Below are 15,665 nucleotides of genomic sequence, written 5' to 3'. Positions count from 1 at the left end.
CTTTAGTACAGTAACACTACGATAAGCCATACTAAATAAGCCATGCTCTCAGATGTATATAATGGCAGTGGGTCCTTATTTAACACTACAGTACGTGTGACATCTTGTATTTATTTTCTTAAATAATACAATAAATATACTACAAAATAGCAAGAGAATGAGATGTTATAAGAAACTGGGGAACGTAACTGGTCACAATTTAAAGACCCCCTCCCTTTATTTCACAATTTTGACATATTTAAAATGCTTGGTTGTTCTCATCTTTTAGCATGTAAACTTTAAATATAGCACCATAAAAACCAACACATTTATAACAACAGGCAAAAATTATTAATGAGTCATGCATACAGTTTGGTTTTAATGCTTCGAAAGACATACAAGAGTCACACCTCAAAGGAGTGGAAGGGCACAGTAAACTTCAATTTATTAACATAAAAACCAATATATCTTCTATCCTTTACACAGGTTTAAAAAAGTTCTTATAAAAGCACCTTTATTGGTGTGACAGTTATTACACTTTACTGAAGGATCAAGAAATGTACAATGTTTTTTTCTTTTCAATATCATTGAAGTATGTCTAATGGGCCACAGGTACTGTACCAAAAATCTATATATAGTTCACAGATTTTTGTTTGTTTTTATTTACTGAAATTGTTCAAGTCATATATATATATATATCAAAAGAAAAAAAAAATCAGACAATTACATTTTTTTAATTTTATTGCATTTATGCAGAGTTGTCTGAGAGAAGTAGGAAGTAAATCTATGGTTTGGCTATAGCAATCACAAGAGTGAACCCTAGTATATAAAGTCAATCCTTGTGCAATAAAGCATAGAGACTGAAGAATCACATGACCTAAACAGATTTTTTTAAAATATAAGATAAGCTCTCATGTTGGCCTTTTGAGCCAAAGTGGAGCTGTGAAATCAGTTGGTGTCCCCAGTAAAGTCAACTGATATACATAAACACAATTGTGCTATAACTTGCAAAAAAAAAATAAAAAATTGCACAACACCAGAAGTCATGTTGCAAGTAATTCCACAGAGGGTGGATGGCACTGCCTTCTAGTCTTCAAGTTTTCAAAGTAACAAGATGCTTGGCTGTGTAAAAATCGCATTTAAAAAAGAAGAAATATGTACTTGGGGTGGTTCTACAATCCGTTGTAGTCTCTGAAATGATTTTAGAACTTCAGGTCCCAACTCTTTCCTTGAAGACATTTGCAACACACATGTAGGGGTGTGTGGTTTAAAGCCATAGCTGTAACATGCTATTCTGTGTGATTCAAGCATGAACTAGATTTGTCCTGGTTGGAAAGTATTAACATCAATTTTTGCAAGATAGATAGCACTACTTTTTACTTTTGTTTGATTGAAAACCAGTTAATGTATCCCAAAAATTACCCCATCCTCTTGCCCTAAAACTGGCAGGCATTAAGACACCGCATCCAGTAGCTGTGAATCGCATGTGGTTGGAATTATAAAGATCTGACAACAAAGTGACAATTTAGAAATTGCTGGGGGTTGTACAGTAATACTATAAAGAATCTAAGTAATTTATTTAAACAAACATTTTGATGTCTCACCTCTTCTTAGCCTGATAATTACATTGAATTTGACTCGCTAAATTAAAATACTAAGGGCATCCCCATAAAGGCCTGGAGTGTACATTTAAGAATTGTACTTTTTTTTGCTCGTGAATTAGAGCCTTTTACAAAACACTTGGAAGTTGAGGAGCCATGACATGCAAGCATGTTTGTGTTGCTTTTTTTATGTCCTGTAACTAAAATATAAAATACATAAGTTAGCACCACAAACATTCAGCAATTGAATACAAACAGCGATTATTACTATCCTGTTATTATTATTATTATATGTAATTTTTTTTTATCAATAATTTGCTTTCTATATGGGCTATACAAGCTTAAAAAAGAAAGAGAACACAAAAACATCAAGGAAATTGCCCTGTGTATAAATATGAAAACGCCATGCATTAACTAAGATCTTGCAATAAGGTACAGTTTTATTGTCTTGTCAAAAAGCAGGAACTAAAGATCTTGGGAGATTTGGCAATGGCAGGGCACCACCAGTGTTTTACTTACATAAAAAACTAAATATATAGCACCACAGAGGGAAATAAAAAATAGCACCTATGTTTTCTTATAGAAGCGTGATATCCCTCCATATATAATCTCCCATTGCATACAGAACGATATGGAAGTATAAAAGAGCAAGCATTAACCAAATCAACTTGAAACTTGCACAAAAAGCTAAGTTTACAACAGTCACCTTGCAAAAAAGGAGATTTCCAAAAGGCGATAGACAGATATGTTTTTCTTGTGGTACATCTTTTTTTTTGTATAAAAATGAATGCTCAGATGATAGAGCTGTACAGGGTTTTTTTGTTTTGTTTTGTTTAACCTTTATTATAATTAAGTTTTTAATTACAAAAAAAGTTGATGCATTCAATACCTCAACAAAAAGATGGAACTTGGTCGTAACTCTTTTTTTTTTTTTTTAAATAACTTTGGTCATTAAAAAAGAAAAAAGGGTCACATGCATGTTTTGAATCCAGATATATACTGTATATATATATATATATATATATATATATATATATATATATATATATATATATATAAAACAAATTACAAGAAAAAAATATACAAAAACTTACTTACAAACATACAATATATATAAAATATAAAAGCCCTATTGTAAAGAATAGGTGGACGATATGCACAAAATGAAGCAAAGCTTGAAGACTGAATACACTGGCATTTAAGGTTGGTTGTTTGTACAAGTCCCACCCTTCCAATGCTTAATGTTCCCAATGGCAAGTGTTAGGGTTGTTTGGGTCATGTGATTCTGGACCTACACCAAAGAAAGCCTTCCTGTTACTGGAGAGATGAGGAGCAGTGGGGTGCGCACAACATAAAAAGCGCAGCTGAATGTCAGATTCGTCCATTTCAAAACCTGCATGTGACGGAAAAGGCACGCTGAGGTTAAAGGTTGCTGTTTTTTTTTTCTTTTTTTTTTCTGTTTTTTTTGGAGACTCAATGGTAAAAAAAAAAAAAAAAAATGGTGATGCTTTCTCGTTCCGTTTCTCTGTGGCGTCTCAACCCATAAAGCAGACGGGCCCCACTTCAAAACCGAACTTCTGTGACGCTTCGCCGAAATCGTTGAACATGATGTCGACAAAAGGAACTTGCTCCACTTTGGGTGTGTTGATCTCCAGTACAGTTTTTTCATAGCCTTTCTTTGCCTGAAAAAAATCAAAATGACCACATTAGAATAAAACAGGCAGGTTGCCAGAACATTTGCTGTAGGGCTGCTGCCAAGAACATTTAGCACATATTTTGGCCGTTTTATTACATGCATCAAATTAATTATGCTTAAAAGATTTGCGATGGTAATGCTTCACAAATCTGGATTTTACATATATATATATATATATAATCTTTCCTGTACCTCTGCAAGCAGATGCAATGTTTCCCCATATATGTATTTTAAATGGATGGTAACAAAATAAAAATATTCAGACCCTGACATCTAATTCAGTGTGTACCACTGTTCGCTGTGCTGTGTGGGGGCCGATTTCATTTACAACTATTGTTCTGCTCTTCAGTTTAATTGTCTGCTAGTGAGGATATTACCTTAAAATAACAAGAAGCATACAAATAGCAGTAGAAATGTTCTTGCTAATTTGCAGACACACAATTATTTCCTGATATTTGGAATATGGAGTTCCTTATAATAGTTACTTCCAAGTGGCTTTTGCTAAATTCAGGAAACAGGATAGGGGTTACCAGAAAGGATTAAAACGTAACATTTTTACTGTTTTACAACTTTCTACTCACTGTATTTAAAGAGTAAGTAGCGAGGTTCTGAAAAATACAGCGTTATATGTCCCCACATGTTGCAACTGTTTAAATAACGTACCTGTCATTTTTATTTTCATTGTTAACATCCTGACAATTTTTTACACTTATAACTTTAAAGTCTCAGGGCTCTTTCCAAACTGTCCGCTCTAGTGCACTGGGGTTTGAGATCTGTCCTCTAAATCACTGCAGGAAGAGCGATTTAAAAGAACAAAAAACAAACAAGTGCTCTGGTTTTTCTGTTCTGTACCACATCATGGATTGTTATTGCTGTGTTACCTGTTTGACAATGTGTGTAATAATCCTTACACTATCAGTGCACTAGAGCAGACATTTTGAAAATAGCTTTGAAACAGACTTTGAAGTTATAAATGTAAAAAGTTGTCAGGATGTTAACAATGAAAAGAAAACTTACAAGTACGTTATTTAAACAGTTTTAAATATATATATACAGTCGACTCTGCATAATTGCATGGGCTTGGGACCGGTGTGAGGTCATGCACATAACTGGAGTATGCACATAAACAGGAGTGAGGGAATACAATGGGATACAATGACAATAGGTCTATATGTACACTATTCCCTGGCAACTGACTATATGAAATGTAAAATAATGTATATAACAGCCGGCATAAACTAAGTTATTTTTATACATTTTATTACTAATAACTACAAGTAATCCAAAATACTGTACAAGTGCAGAAAAATAAGCTTGCCTGCTTTTCCCACTGCCATGCCGTTGCTATGCGCTCTATGGCACTGCTATTGCTGAAACACTCAACGTTCTTTTTTTTTTCTTTTTTTAAACACTCGAACGTTTTTTGGATTATGCAATTATCCGAATTAAAATGCAATGTACAATGGACTTCGGGACCGCACAGCTTCATGCAATTAAGCGAGTTATGCATTTAACTGTATCATGCAATCATAGAAAATGATGCACTAAAAAATGGGACCAGCTGCATGCTATGCAATTAAGCAATTTTTGCAATTAAATAATATGCAAATAAGTGGAGCCGACTGTATTTTTATGCAATAAAGCCCGACAGGCCGTCCATATACGTCGAATATACGGACACCTCGGGGCTTTGTGGTTGTTTTTTGTGGTTTTTTGTAGCGTTTACAAACCACTAAAAATACATTATTTTAAGTGACAAAGTCGGGGTGACTAAGTATAAAGACAGCGATTGTTTTTTTTTGTTGCTATCTTCAAGTTCATTTAATTGTTCCTCATCCAAATCGGCATGTCTACTTACTACTTTGGGATTTGCAGGTAATTGGTCACCCAGTTTCATAGTTACAGCTGTACATCTGTAACTGTAAAAGCAAGGTAGCTACTGTCCGATACTTTTAAATTCTGTGAGGCAGTGCAGTGATTTAGAATATGTGATAAGGCTCCAACTGTCTGTATCCATCCAATATACAGACAGCTGGAACCTCGCTTGACCAATCACATTGCTTGTTTCACGTTTTATTGCCAGACCTGGATTATATATATATATATATTTAGAAATTAATATTTTCAAGTTCTTATGCATGGTTCTAGCTCTTCTTTAACCTATTCAGCTGTAACAATGTATCATGCACACTGATCAAAGATACTAGGACGCTAAATTGTGGTTTTCAAACCAATAAAGGAACCAGTACTTACAGCACAGCCATCGACTACTGCTCTGATGTAGGGGTTGTTGTCGTAGGACATCTCCTCATCGTTGGAGCCCAGGAAGCGGATGGCTTTGTCGTAGCTGTCCTGGGATGACTCGTGCCAGGCCACAGACTGGTAGCAGTTGTAAGTGAGGTTCTGGTGGGCAGAAGCACTCAGCAGTCTAAGGAAGGTCATCTGGACCACTCCAATGGGGTTGCCTTCTGAATCCACGTATGAGAGCTTGTTGACAGGGAAGGAAAAACTAGGCAGTGACATACCAGCACCAGGAACAATTGGAGAGCAATATGTCACACTGATATAATGTCAAGTTTTCACAGCACCACAATACAATAGAGCAGAATTCCAACTGGTGCAGGGAGATGTATTATTTTTGCTGTCCTTACTTTTACTAGCCGATCAGTAACGCAAGTAAACATTGTAAAAAGGATGGTATTCTCTGTAATTGACACCACCTGTATAGCGTATCACAGTTTGGTTTCCAAAATAGTTCTGTAGATTTGGTGCAAATGGAAGCTGGTGAAGAAGTCAGTGCTGACAGCATCAAACACCTCTAATTAGGGATCAAATGGTAACTTGCACAACGATGGCATGCAGTTAAAGGTTTTTTTCTTGTCAGCCAAAAATACCAACATTGTTATATGGGGTTTGTGTTTGGAATTTTAGCTGGACAGTAATGATTATTATTATTTTTTTTATACTCACATTATTGTGTGAGGTTTGTTACCTTAAACTAGACAGACTTCATAAGCCTGTTGAATATATTGCCTATCCTTGCAAAACATACAGAACATCTTCAGGTATTATACTTTTAACATACAATGGATTATTAAAGTCATAACATTATGTATTCATGCACTGAAATTAGTATTTGAAATACCCCATGTATCACAAGTAAAATACTTGACATGTTAGGAGATACAAAAAAGAACAGAGCCCTCTTTGATATTTTTGTAGACAAGCAGAATGTCTGATCAAATGTGTTGTTTAAAAAATATTTTATGACTAGCATATATTCAATAACGCATACTTCTGTTGGTAAATCGTTAATAATTTGTATTGCCTATGTAGAACAAAAGACAGATTTCAGACACTCTTGTGGCCTAATAATACATGTAAGATGGTTCCTTTGTGCAGCAGTAATAAACAGTTTTAATGAGGTTGTAAAGACTTGGTTAGTTTTTAAACAATTTGATTTTGAATGAGGGGGTACTGGAGGAAACCTACTGTGTCTGTGTTAAGCAGCTTTCAGTTATGAAATGTTTCCATTGTCATTAACTGTTATTCCCTTGCCTGTAATATAATATTTTCTATTCTTCTATTCTTCTTTGTCTGTTAAATGGTACTGGTTCGGGAAACAGATTGGAAAAAAAAAAAATCCTCTAACCATTTTCAGAGACATCAAATACAAAAAAGGGATTCTGGCCAAGACTTAATTAAAAGTCTTATCTACATATTTGATTTATAATCGAAGACCGTGCTAATAGGAATTTGAATTTATAAAGCTGAAGGCACTTTCACAGAGAGGGATTGAGATTTAATTAAAAACAGTTCTATTATTTTTTAAAGAATGACCCAATGATTCTTCTTCAGTCGCCTTTCCCTTAAAGCCTAAATAAGAGGGATAAAAATGTCTACCTCTACACTCTTCTGCACTGTAGGCAAGAACATCTTTTGATAACTGACATTAGGTAATTACTCATCTGAAAATGAAATATAAGCAGTGTGATTTGCTGTTGTTGACTCTTAAATATTCTCAAAGGTGTGAAGAAGACATATTTCCATTAACCCTGTGCCTGTATAGTACAGAGATTTACGTACATAACCATACAACACTTTACACTCATACCAACCATTTCTGCTCCGCTTGATCCATATGGGGTTCTTCTTCTGAGAGATTAACATGACTGACCATGAGAGAAGCACATGCAGAGCCAATGGCTAAAGGACAGGTACCAGGAAATGGCTACCAAAACTGGAGTTCAGGCGGCTGGTGAATTTGCACTATGCATGTAGCAGACCAGTTTACGTGGATATATAATTATATTATAAAATCAGCTTTCATATCCAAGTCCAACAACTTAGTTCCAATAATTAAGTCCCAACAAGTTAACAGTAATATTTGGAAAACGTTAAACACCTTAAGCAGGTGGAAATGTAATTGTAATGGATTGGATCATGATGAATGTATCCAGTTCTTGGTATATGTTGTGCTACGGTAGATTATGTTTTTTTTTTATTATTATTATGAACAAGTTGTATTTATCTATGATTACTGTTTTTCTTAAACATCATGTCCATAACTTGTTCCAACACCAATTGAGCAAACAATAGTGTAATGGAAAAAGCTTAGAAATGACTGAATCTGGGGACACTGAAAAAACAATGTCTCTAATGACACTAGTTCAAATAATCCAATATTATTGTGAACTGGAATAACTTGTTGGAACACAGGATCCAGGGATTTGAATCTTTGTTAAATCTTAAATCATTATTCCCTTCATGCCTCCAATTTCAATAGCTCTTTTCAGGTTTAGGTATAAGAAGAGTGCAACACTAAGTGAACACCACTGAGAACTACTGTAGCAGATGAAGCACCTGGCAGGGCATCTGAGACACCATGTCTTCCCATCCCCTGCCCCAGAGCTGAATAAGCAAGCCATGACCATGTAATATTGTTACCTCATAATCTCCGGCACTGCCGCATTTCAAGTGTGGCTGGAGACCTTGTGCAACTTGTTTAAAGTGACTGCATTCCTTGTCAAAACAGAGCTTGCTTTATTGAGTCAAAGAAAATGGAGATCAGAGAACCGTCATTTAGCATCGGTTAAAAAATGCAACTGTATCAGAATAGGATGTTTTTTTATAAGCTTGCTTAAGAGCAGTTGTTTTCAATTTGGTCTAATCTTGTCATACTTGTGGTGTGCTGTCTCGGGTCTTTAGGGATTGTTATGAGGCGGCCATAACTTACAATTTCTTCAAGCTTAGCTTGAAAATTAGACAGACAGTCTGCAACCCAATCCCTTTTTGTAGTAAACGTGTGGGGTAGCACACACCACATGCACTGAGGTATACAGTCACTTTTAGGTGAAATCTTTATTAAGAATAAGAATTACGGTTGGGCAATAACTTCAAAATAAATAATGCAGTTTCCTATTCACACTAAATTTGACTTTTGTCTTCTCTGAGCTGTGGTATAGGTTAGCCATTGTATGCCATCTGTGGAGAAACACTATGGATGGGATCACTCTCAGGAAGGTGCTAAAGAACCCTTCCGGCAAACCAAAAAGATATGTTTCTTTAAAAAGCTTGTCCCAAACCTTCTATCATTTGATAAAGATAACACCTTTACTATTAGACTTACTTGAGCAAATAACCAGTGACACATGCGGTTTACTGATTGAAGCTGGTGCCAAGGACATGCATGACTCAAGACTCAAAACCTTGATGTGCAACTTACCAGTGACCCCCGCTTGTATTGACTATACCAAGAACCAGGCACATCTTTGGGCCAACGAGCCATTTTACTCTGTAAAATATGAAACTGGTTAAAGGAAGAGAAACAGACTGGGGAGGATGGCTTACCAGTTTACCACGTTTGAATTCACTGAACCAGGAGCCTGGAATTTCCTTTGCCCAGGATGTGATTCTAGCCTAGTGTGCGAGGCGGGACAGAGAGGGAAAAAAGCCACATTAAATAAGGAAATGCCATTTAATTTGCCCAGTTGAAAACTAAAAACTGCGCCACGTAGTCAACCTGACTGCAACTACACAACCATCCAAATCAATAGAGATTCATCTACTTCATTTTCAAAATATAATTTTACATCTGTTGAAAAATTAAATGAAAGACACTGTTACATTGCAGCTTCATTTCAATGAGTATTTAAATGTTCTATACACAGGACCACTGACTGTACTTTAAAGAGGGATCTTAAGTATTCAAAGGCTGCATTAATGTTTCCTACTGGCTGAACATTGAAAAACTGTGCAAAGGCATTCAGAAATAAATGAAAGTGCCATCACTCTGTGATAACGCCTCTGGTAAACAGCAATAAAATAAACGTTGGGACCGACTGCTGACAACCTCCATTTATTGTGATAGAACAATCTATCAACAACAGAGGAGAAAAAAGAATCATACATGTATATTGAAGTGTTAGCGGAAATTAGATACAATTTCAGTTTGTGCTCAATAAATAGATATTTAATTTTGTAGGCTTTTCATAATTTTAAGCATGGCTAAGGCTGAAGAGGTTCAATAGCACGGGACTCAGGTGTCTGTTCAAAGACCTAGCTTTGAATTTCAATTAGTCCCACTGGAGAAAAGAGACGTGCCAGTTGTGCTACAATCTAATGGAGACTTCAGAGTCACAGTAGGGTAGTAGTCTTCAGGCAGAAATAGCAAAGGCAGTCAGTTAACATGGAGGCTTATTTTAAGTTCAAAGTGTGCAACGGTTGATTTATCATTTGACAGTTTGCTTACGTTAATAGTAGGATATATATTTTTATGATATTGGAGAGACAGTGGTTCTGCTTTCAATCTGAAGAGACACAGAGATGTAACTTTGCGTTTTCTTTCAACAGCACTTACTCCTTCAGATTTCTTGTCTGGGAAGATGCAACTTTCCCCTCCTGCTGTGAAGTTGCAGTAAACCTTGAAGGAATCTCTGGAGCAGCCCTGGTTAGGATCAATCCAGTATTCACCTGCAAACCAACAGTTACAATGTAAGCTTGAAATGTACGTGTGAATAAGAATAAACTGGCAAAATCCACTTGGATTGCTTGAAAAAGTGTGGAGATCATTCTACCTATTATAAAGATATATGTTTTTGGTTCTGTGCTGCTAGTAGCCTATTGAAAGAACCCTGTGCTGCTAGCGGCCCATTGAAATAACCCTAAACCCTTAACGCACCATCTGGGAAGTCAGAGTGACACAGCTGCAGGTCCTTGCAGGTGCGGGCAGGGTTGTTCTGAGTACCCAGGGGGTGCTTCATCTGCTCGATCTCCATTTTCAGAGAGTTGAGGGAGCCAAAGATCTCCTCCATGCCATCAGCGTAGTCCATGTAATTGTCTGGGTTGCCCTCGTCCATGAGCTTGCTCGCGTCAATGTTGCGCTTGTTTCTCTTAGAGGATTGCATGGGCAGAGGGTGGATGACATCACCAGGAGGACCCTAGGGTTGAAAGAAAATAAGAGTAGACAGGCTGAATTAATTATTTATTATAACCTACTTCTTATTTTTGGTATTATAACCTAGTCTTTTTAATATTTGTAATTTTAACTTAAAACAAAACTTAAAGGGTTAAAATACTTACTGGAGGACCAGGGGGGCCTGGCACACCTGTTTCACCCTTAGTACCAGTTTGACCCTACAGAAGAAGACAAGAAGAATCCATCTTATTAGCTTAGGAATAATGCTTTCTTGCAATTGTCAATGTTACTGTAAATCCAGTACATAAAATTAGTATGAAACAAAATGTCACTTTGCGAAGGGAATGGTAAGGGGATTCCTTTTATCTGTTGCATTACAGTTTAGTAAATACTGTAAATCTTCAACCCCTTTTTAAAGCACTCAAGCGAAGAAATAAATAAATGGTGCCCACACTCCATAATATACTGGCCAGTAGAAGGTTGCATGAAGGGAAGCAGTGGGAGGAGTGAGAATTCCGCCCAAGCCAGGACAGCAGGGTCTGCTGGGGCTGAGGATTGTATGTTATACTGTACATGTATCTATTAAACCAAGACCCTCGTCAGAGATCCAATAGGTTGTACTTACAGATGAACCTTTAGCACCCTTTGGACCAGGAGGACCCTTGAAGAAAGAAGAAAGGAGAAAATGTGCATCGTTCAAAACATAATGAACAATTCCATGTTAAAGTGAAAATTAAAAAAACAGATCATTTTACGTATCCTGAAAGGGGACACAGGTCTTTGGAACAAGCATGGGAATCTCCACTATCTCCCATCAATACCAACTGACCAACGTACTGTAACTGTATGCCAACTGTTTTGTTAATCTAGACCAGTAAAACACAGTTGTGAAGAGTACTGTACCTTGACTGGAAGACACAGAGAAAGAAAGATCCCAGTTGAAGTCAATGTCTCAACAGCTGCTACCATGCTGGCAGTACTGTACCTTTGTGGTGACATCATAAAGAATCTGCCCTGCACTCGTAAACTGAAAGTACAGTGTTCTGTCTTTCTAAACCCTTTTTAGCATGAGCTCAGGTTGCATTCTCTATGGCTCCCAACTGCACCAACTGTACCAATTGCTTTCGAGTCGAACCCCATGCCTCCCCCCACAACAATACATGGAACATCATTGAAGCAGGTATCTTTTTATCCCCAGATCTTCTACTTACCGGTAATCCTGGAGGACCAAGTGGGCCAATTGGACCAGTTGGACCATTTATACCCTAAAACACAGAAAAGCAATGCGTTAGTGTACAGTAGCTAACCACATGCAGTTTCATTTTCATCTGGAGGAAACAATACTTACAGTATCTCCTTTAGCACCTGTCGCCCCCTGAGGACCTGGAAGACCCCGATCACCTTTCTCTCCCTGCTCTCCAGGGGGTCCAATCAGACCGATCAAACCTGGATGACCCTGAATTTAAGAACAACAAGTAAAAGAGCATTACACACCATCCTACTTAGTCAATGGGTGGCATAGCATAGGATCTGAAGCAACACAATATATACAGAAAACTCCCTACTTCCTATATAAAGAGTGCTTCAGCAGTAAGGAAACTCGCTTGTCAGCCCCTTTCCATTAGGAGACAACCTGAAATATGCCCTTTGTTGGGATAACTTATTTCCACTCCTCTTCCTGACTGTAACAGAGGAACTTCAGTATACAATATTATATATTTCTCTGAACAGAATTATACGATTGAATGACCTTGAACTTGTACTTATGGTAGAAAAATCCCTGTAAGAAATGTCAAGATGCTTCAAGCCTTACCTTTTCACCCTTTACTCCAGAGTCACCTTTGAGACCTGGCAAACCAGGAGGACCCTTAACAAAGAAGAAGAAAAAACAGTTTGACACGTGTTCTGTTTGTATCATCAATTACAATAATAGGTTAGCTACAATTTAAAGTCACGTATCACTTACCATTGGACCAGGAGGGCCATTTGGACCAGGTGAACCTGGGAGACCTTGTTCACCCTGAAAACACAAAAACACACAAAAAAGTTTAGTTTTATCTAAAAGTTAAAAAAAACACCAGTGCTTAGGACTGCAAAACATCAAGCGCAAATTTTAATTCTACCATATTTTATATGTTCACCAAATAATATATTGTAACTGGTGATGGATGGTTGCTTAATGTATAAGTTGTGGTATACCAATGACCTGAAGCCCTATCATGTATTTGCTATATAGTAAGTGAGTTTATTGTTTTCAAATACCTGAAGACACAGGTATGTTATTACTCTACAGTCCATAACACTTTAACTGTGGCAATCCTATTGCAATTGATTTGACTGATATTCTTCTTTTCATTGAGACGCTTCACTTATAGTGATCAGCTGCTTAGCAGTAGTGAATTGTGATTGTATATGCTTACCACCGGACCAGGGATTCCCCTGAGACCCTCTGGGCCAGGCTTTCCTGGAGCTCCTTGTGGACCAACTGGACCAGTCTTTCCTTGAGGACCCTCAAGACCAGATTCTCCCTATTGAACAACGAAAGGTGCACAGAGATTAATATATGCCATTGCACCATGCCATGTGCCATTGTGCAGGTTTGGCATCTTAAGCATTACAATGAAGAAAGAACGTGATTAACCCACCCTCTCCTTCAATTTCCACAAAGCCGACAAGATATGTTTCCTAAACTAATTGGCAGAGAATTCAGATGTAACCATCTTCTCTATTTGATCTTGTCTCTTTCTAGCCCAAGTGAGCGTGCCACAGAATGATCTACCGCCACCTGCTGGAATGGAGGATTACAACTTCTACTAATCCTCCATTCAAGACCAGTTGAATTGGGAGTGGAAGACAAGTTCTATTCACCATCATTAGGAGATTTAGGAACAGACTATTGCCAATCCAATAATGGTGGTAAAGTAAGCATCTTTAAAAAGGTTTACCTTGATACACGAATATGGCGACACCACTGCACTGACTTCATTATGTTTGCTGCAATGCTTTACAGTATTTATTAAGGGTAGTGAGATTCTATTCAGTTCAACCTTCCCCTAAAAAAAACTCCTTACCTTAGCACCCTTTTCACCTTGCCTTCCCTCAGGGCCTGCAGCTCCGTGTGGACCCTACAACAGATGACCAACACATATATTAAATGTCTTGAACGAAGTAGGTAGTGCCAAAGAATTCCTGATGGCATTTTTTTTAGATAAGGATATCATTTGTATGAATTGTGGGTAACTTACTCTCTTCCCTGGGGGACCTGAAGGGCCAGCCTCTCCAGTAGGACCAGGAGACCCCTAGACAAGGGCAAAAAGCAAAAGGAGATGGTCACTGTACAGTAACATGTGGGCAACATGCTGCCACTCAGTGTAACACACAGCAGGGAATGATTGCGTCACTTACAGGTTGTCCAGCTTCACCATCATCTCCTTTGTCACCAGGAGGACCATCCAGACCCTGTGGGGATGACACGGTTCAAATTAACTTGCATACCTTGTTTTGTTACTATTACAGAACTCCTGTATTATCACAGATGTTCATATCTATTGACAAGGTCATGTGTGGACTTACAGATGGGCCAGACTCTCCTGGAGGACCTGGGTCACCAGGGAAACCGACTGGACCCTGAAAGAAAAAAAAAACACAACCTGGTTATATACAGAAGAAATGGATTAACAGCAAACCCACAACAAAGACTTAACGGATCAACCCTGCATGATAAAACTGAGTGTCCCATGGATTTAGACAAGATTCAATATGGTTCACAACAGCAATGATGATGATGCGCTGGGTAACTCTGCCGTTTTGTAGCATCTTATATACCCCTAGTTGTATTTTTCTTCTTTTAACCACAATATATCCGATTCTATCAGCTTGTCTTTTTTGCTTGGCTATGTATTAGTTCTACATTTGATCCTTCTTTCTAAGTTCATCGTCTTTGCCAAGTCTACCCATTAATCTAGCTACAGACTTAAGAAGCCATTTATCTGATGTATTGAACCATTGTATGTCTTTTATATCACTATGGGTTGAGACTAGCTTACCCCAGTGATTTTGAAAAGGTGATCCGTGAATGGGAAAGTAGAAGTGTCATACTTACAGGGCTACCTTTGGGGCCATCATCTCCAGGAGGACCTTTAGGACCAGGGGGGCCTGCTGAACCAGCAGGTCCAGCTTCGCCCTTTTCCCCTCTCTCACCTCTGGGACCCTAGAAAGAACACACAACACTTTTAACACAACTATAAACTATGCATGATAATACTATGCTATAGATTTTTTTTTTAAATCAATGGCTGATGTCACATCTCATTGTTTTTACTGTTGCTTCTAATGACAATTTTCCTGCACACTTCTATGTAATTTACTGTACAGTTATGCATAATGCATAGAATATAAAATCATAATATACATAAGCAATAACAAGTGCCTAGGAAGGGCAGTGCTTTTATAACTACTGCACATCTTGTGTGTTATTGCGCTTTTAAAATGACCACTAGATTTTAAACTTTAAATACATTTATACTGAATTTAGCCTTCCACCAGTACAAAATATTCCCTATACTTTGGCTGGAAAGAATACAAATTTGACTTACTGGTGGTCCAATATCACCTTGGAGACCAGGTTCTCCCGCTTCTCCAGACTCACCCTGTGGGGGAAAAAAACAAAGAGATTAAACCTCAAACAAAGCATTCTCAAAGCTAAATGGCAAAACAGGCAAAAAACATGCTGATCCAGAGGAAAAAAAAGATACGGAATCCCCTGTGCCTTGTTCAGAAAAGGCAAGTTTCTGTAGATCTCTGCATTTCCATCTTGTTTGATAATTGACTAATTGAGTTGAGTGATGCATGCAAGATCAGAATGGCACAGTCTCCTATGTTCATCATTAGGGGCAGGAGTGAAACACATGCTACATTACCAATGCTTATCAGTTCAAGACAGTTTGGTAAATCTGTAAAGATTCTCATGTCG

The 15,665-nt window shown here is 37.6% G+C and overlaps 1 protein-coding gene across 2 annotated transcripts in view; it reads right to left on the bottom strand.

Annotated features, from left to right (window-relative positions):
- Positions 1–338: 338 nt before the first annotated feature.
- LOC117422365 (collagen alpha-1(V) chain-like) overlaps positions 339–15,665 on the bottom strand; it is a 126,950-nt gene continuing 111,623 nt past the window's right edge. The window contains exons 49-66 of one of the 2 annotated variants that reach the window (XM_058986989.1): positions 15,289–15,342; positions 14,796–14,903; positions 14,267–14,320; positions 14,099–14,152; positions 13,939–13,992; positions 13,765–13,818; positions 13,114–13,221; positions 12,660–12,713; positions 12,507–12,560; positions 12,042–12,149; positions 11,905–11,958; positions 11,319–11,354; positions 10,858–10,911; positions 10,457–10,715; positions 10,136–10,248; positions 9,127–9,195; positions 5,530–5,763; positions 339–3,262 (exon numbers count right to left, since the gene is read on the bottom strand). In XM_058986989.1, the coding sequence (XP_058842972.1) occupies positions 3,116–3,262; positions 5,530–5,763; positions 9,127–9,195; positions 10,136–10,248; positions 10,457–10,715; positions 10,858–10,911; positions 11,319–11,354; positions 11,905–11,958; positions 12,042–12,149; positions 12,507–12,560; positions 12,660–12,713; positions 13,114–13,221; positions 13,765–13,818; positions 13,939–13,992; positions 14,099–14,152; positions 14,267–14,320; positions 14,796–14,903; positions 15,289–15,342 (1,668 nt within the window). In that variant the 3' untranslated portion in view covers positions 339–3,115. Of the gene's footprint in view, positions 3,263–5,529; positions 5,764–9,001; positions 9,071–9,126; positions 9,196–10,135; positions 10,249–10,456; positions 10,716–10,857; positions 10,912–11,318; positions 11,355–11,904; positions 11,959–12,041; positions 12,150–12,506; positions 12,561–12,659; positions 12,714–13,113; positions 13,222–13,764; positions 13,819–13,938; positions 13,993–14,098; positions 14,153–14,266; positions 14,321–14,795; positions 14,904–15,288; positions 15,343–15,665 lie in introns of both variants that reach the window. The other variant, XM_058986990.1, reaches the window with a different exon arrangement.

Source organism: Acipenser ruthenus, chromosome 15 (genome assembly GCF_902713425.1).
Source record: "Acipenser ruthenus chromosome 15, fAciRut3.2 maternal haplotype, whole genome shotgun sequence".
In the NCBI taxonomy this organism is placed as follows: domain Eukaryota; kingdom Metazoa; phylum Chordata; class Actinopteri; order Acipenseriformes; family Acipenseridae; genus Acipenser; species Acipenser ruthenus.
The sequence above is the reverse complement of the archived record's forward strand: the minus strand, read 5'-3'. Positions and strand labels throughout refer to the sequence as shown.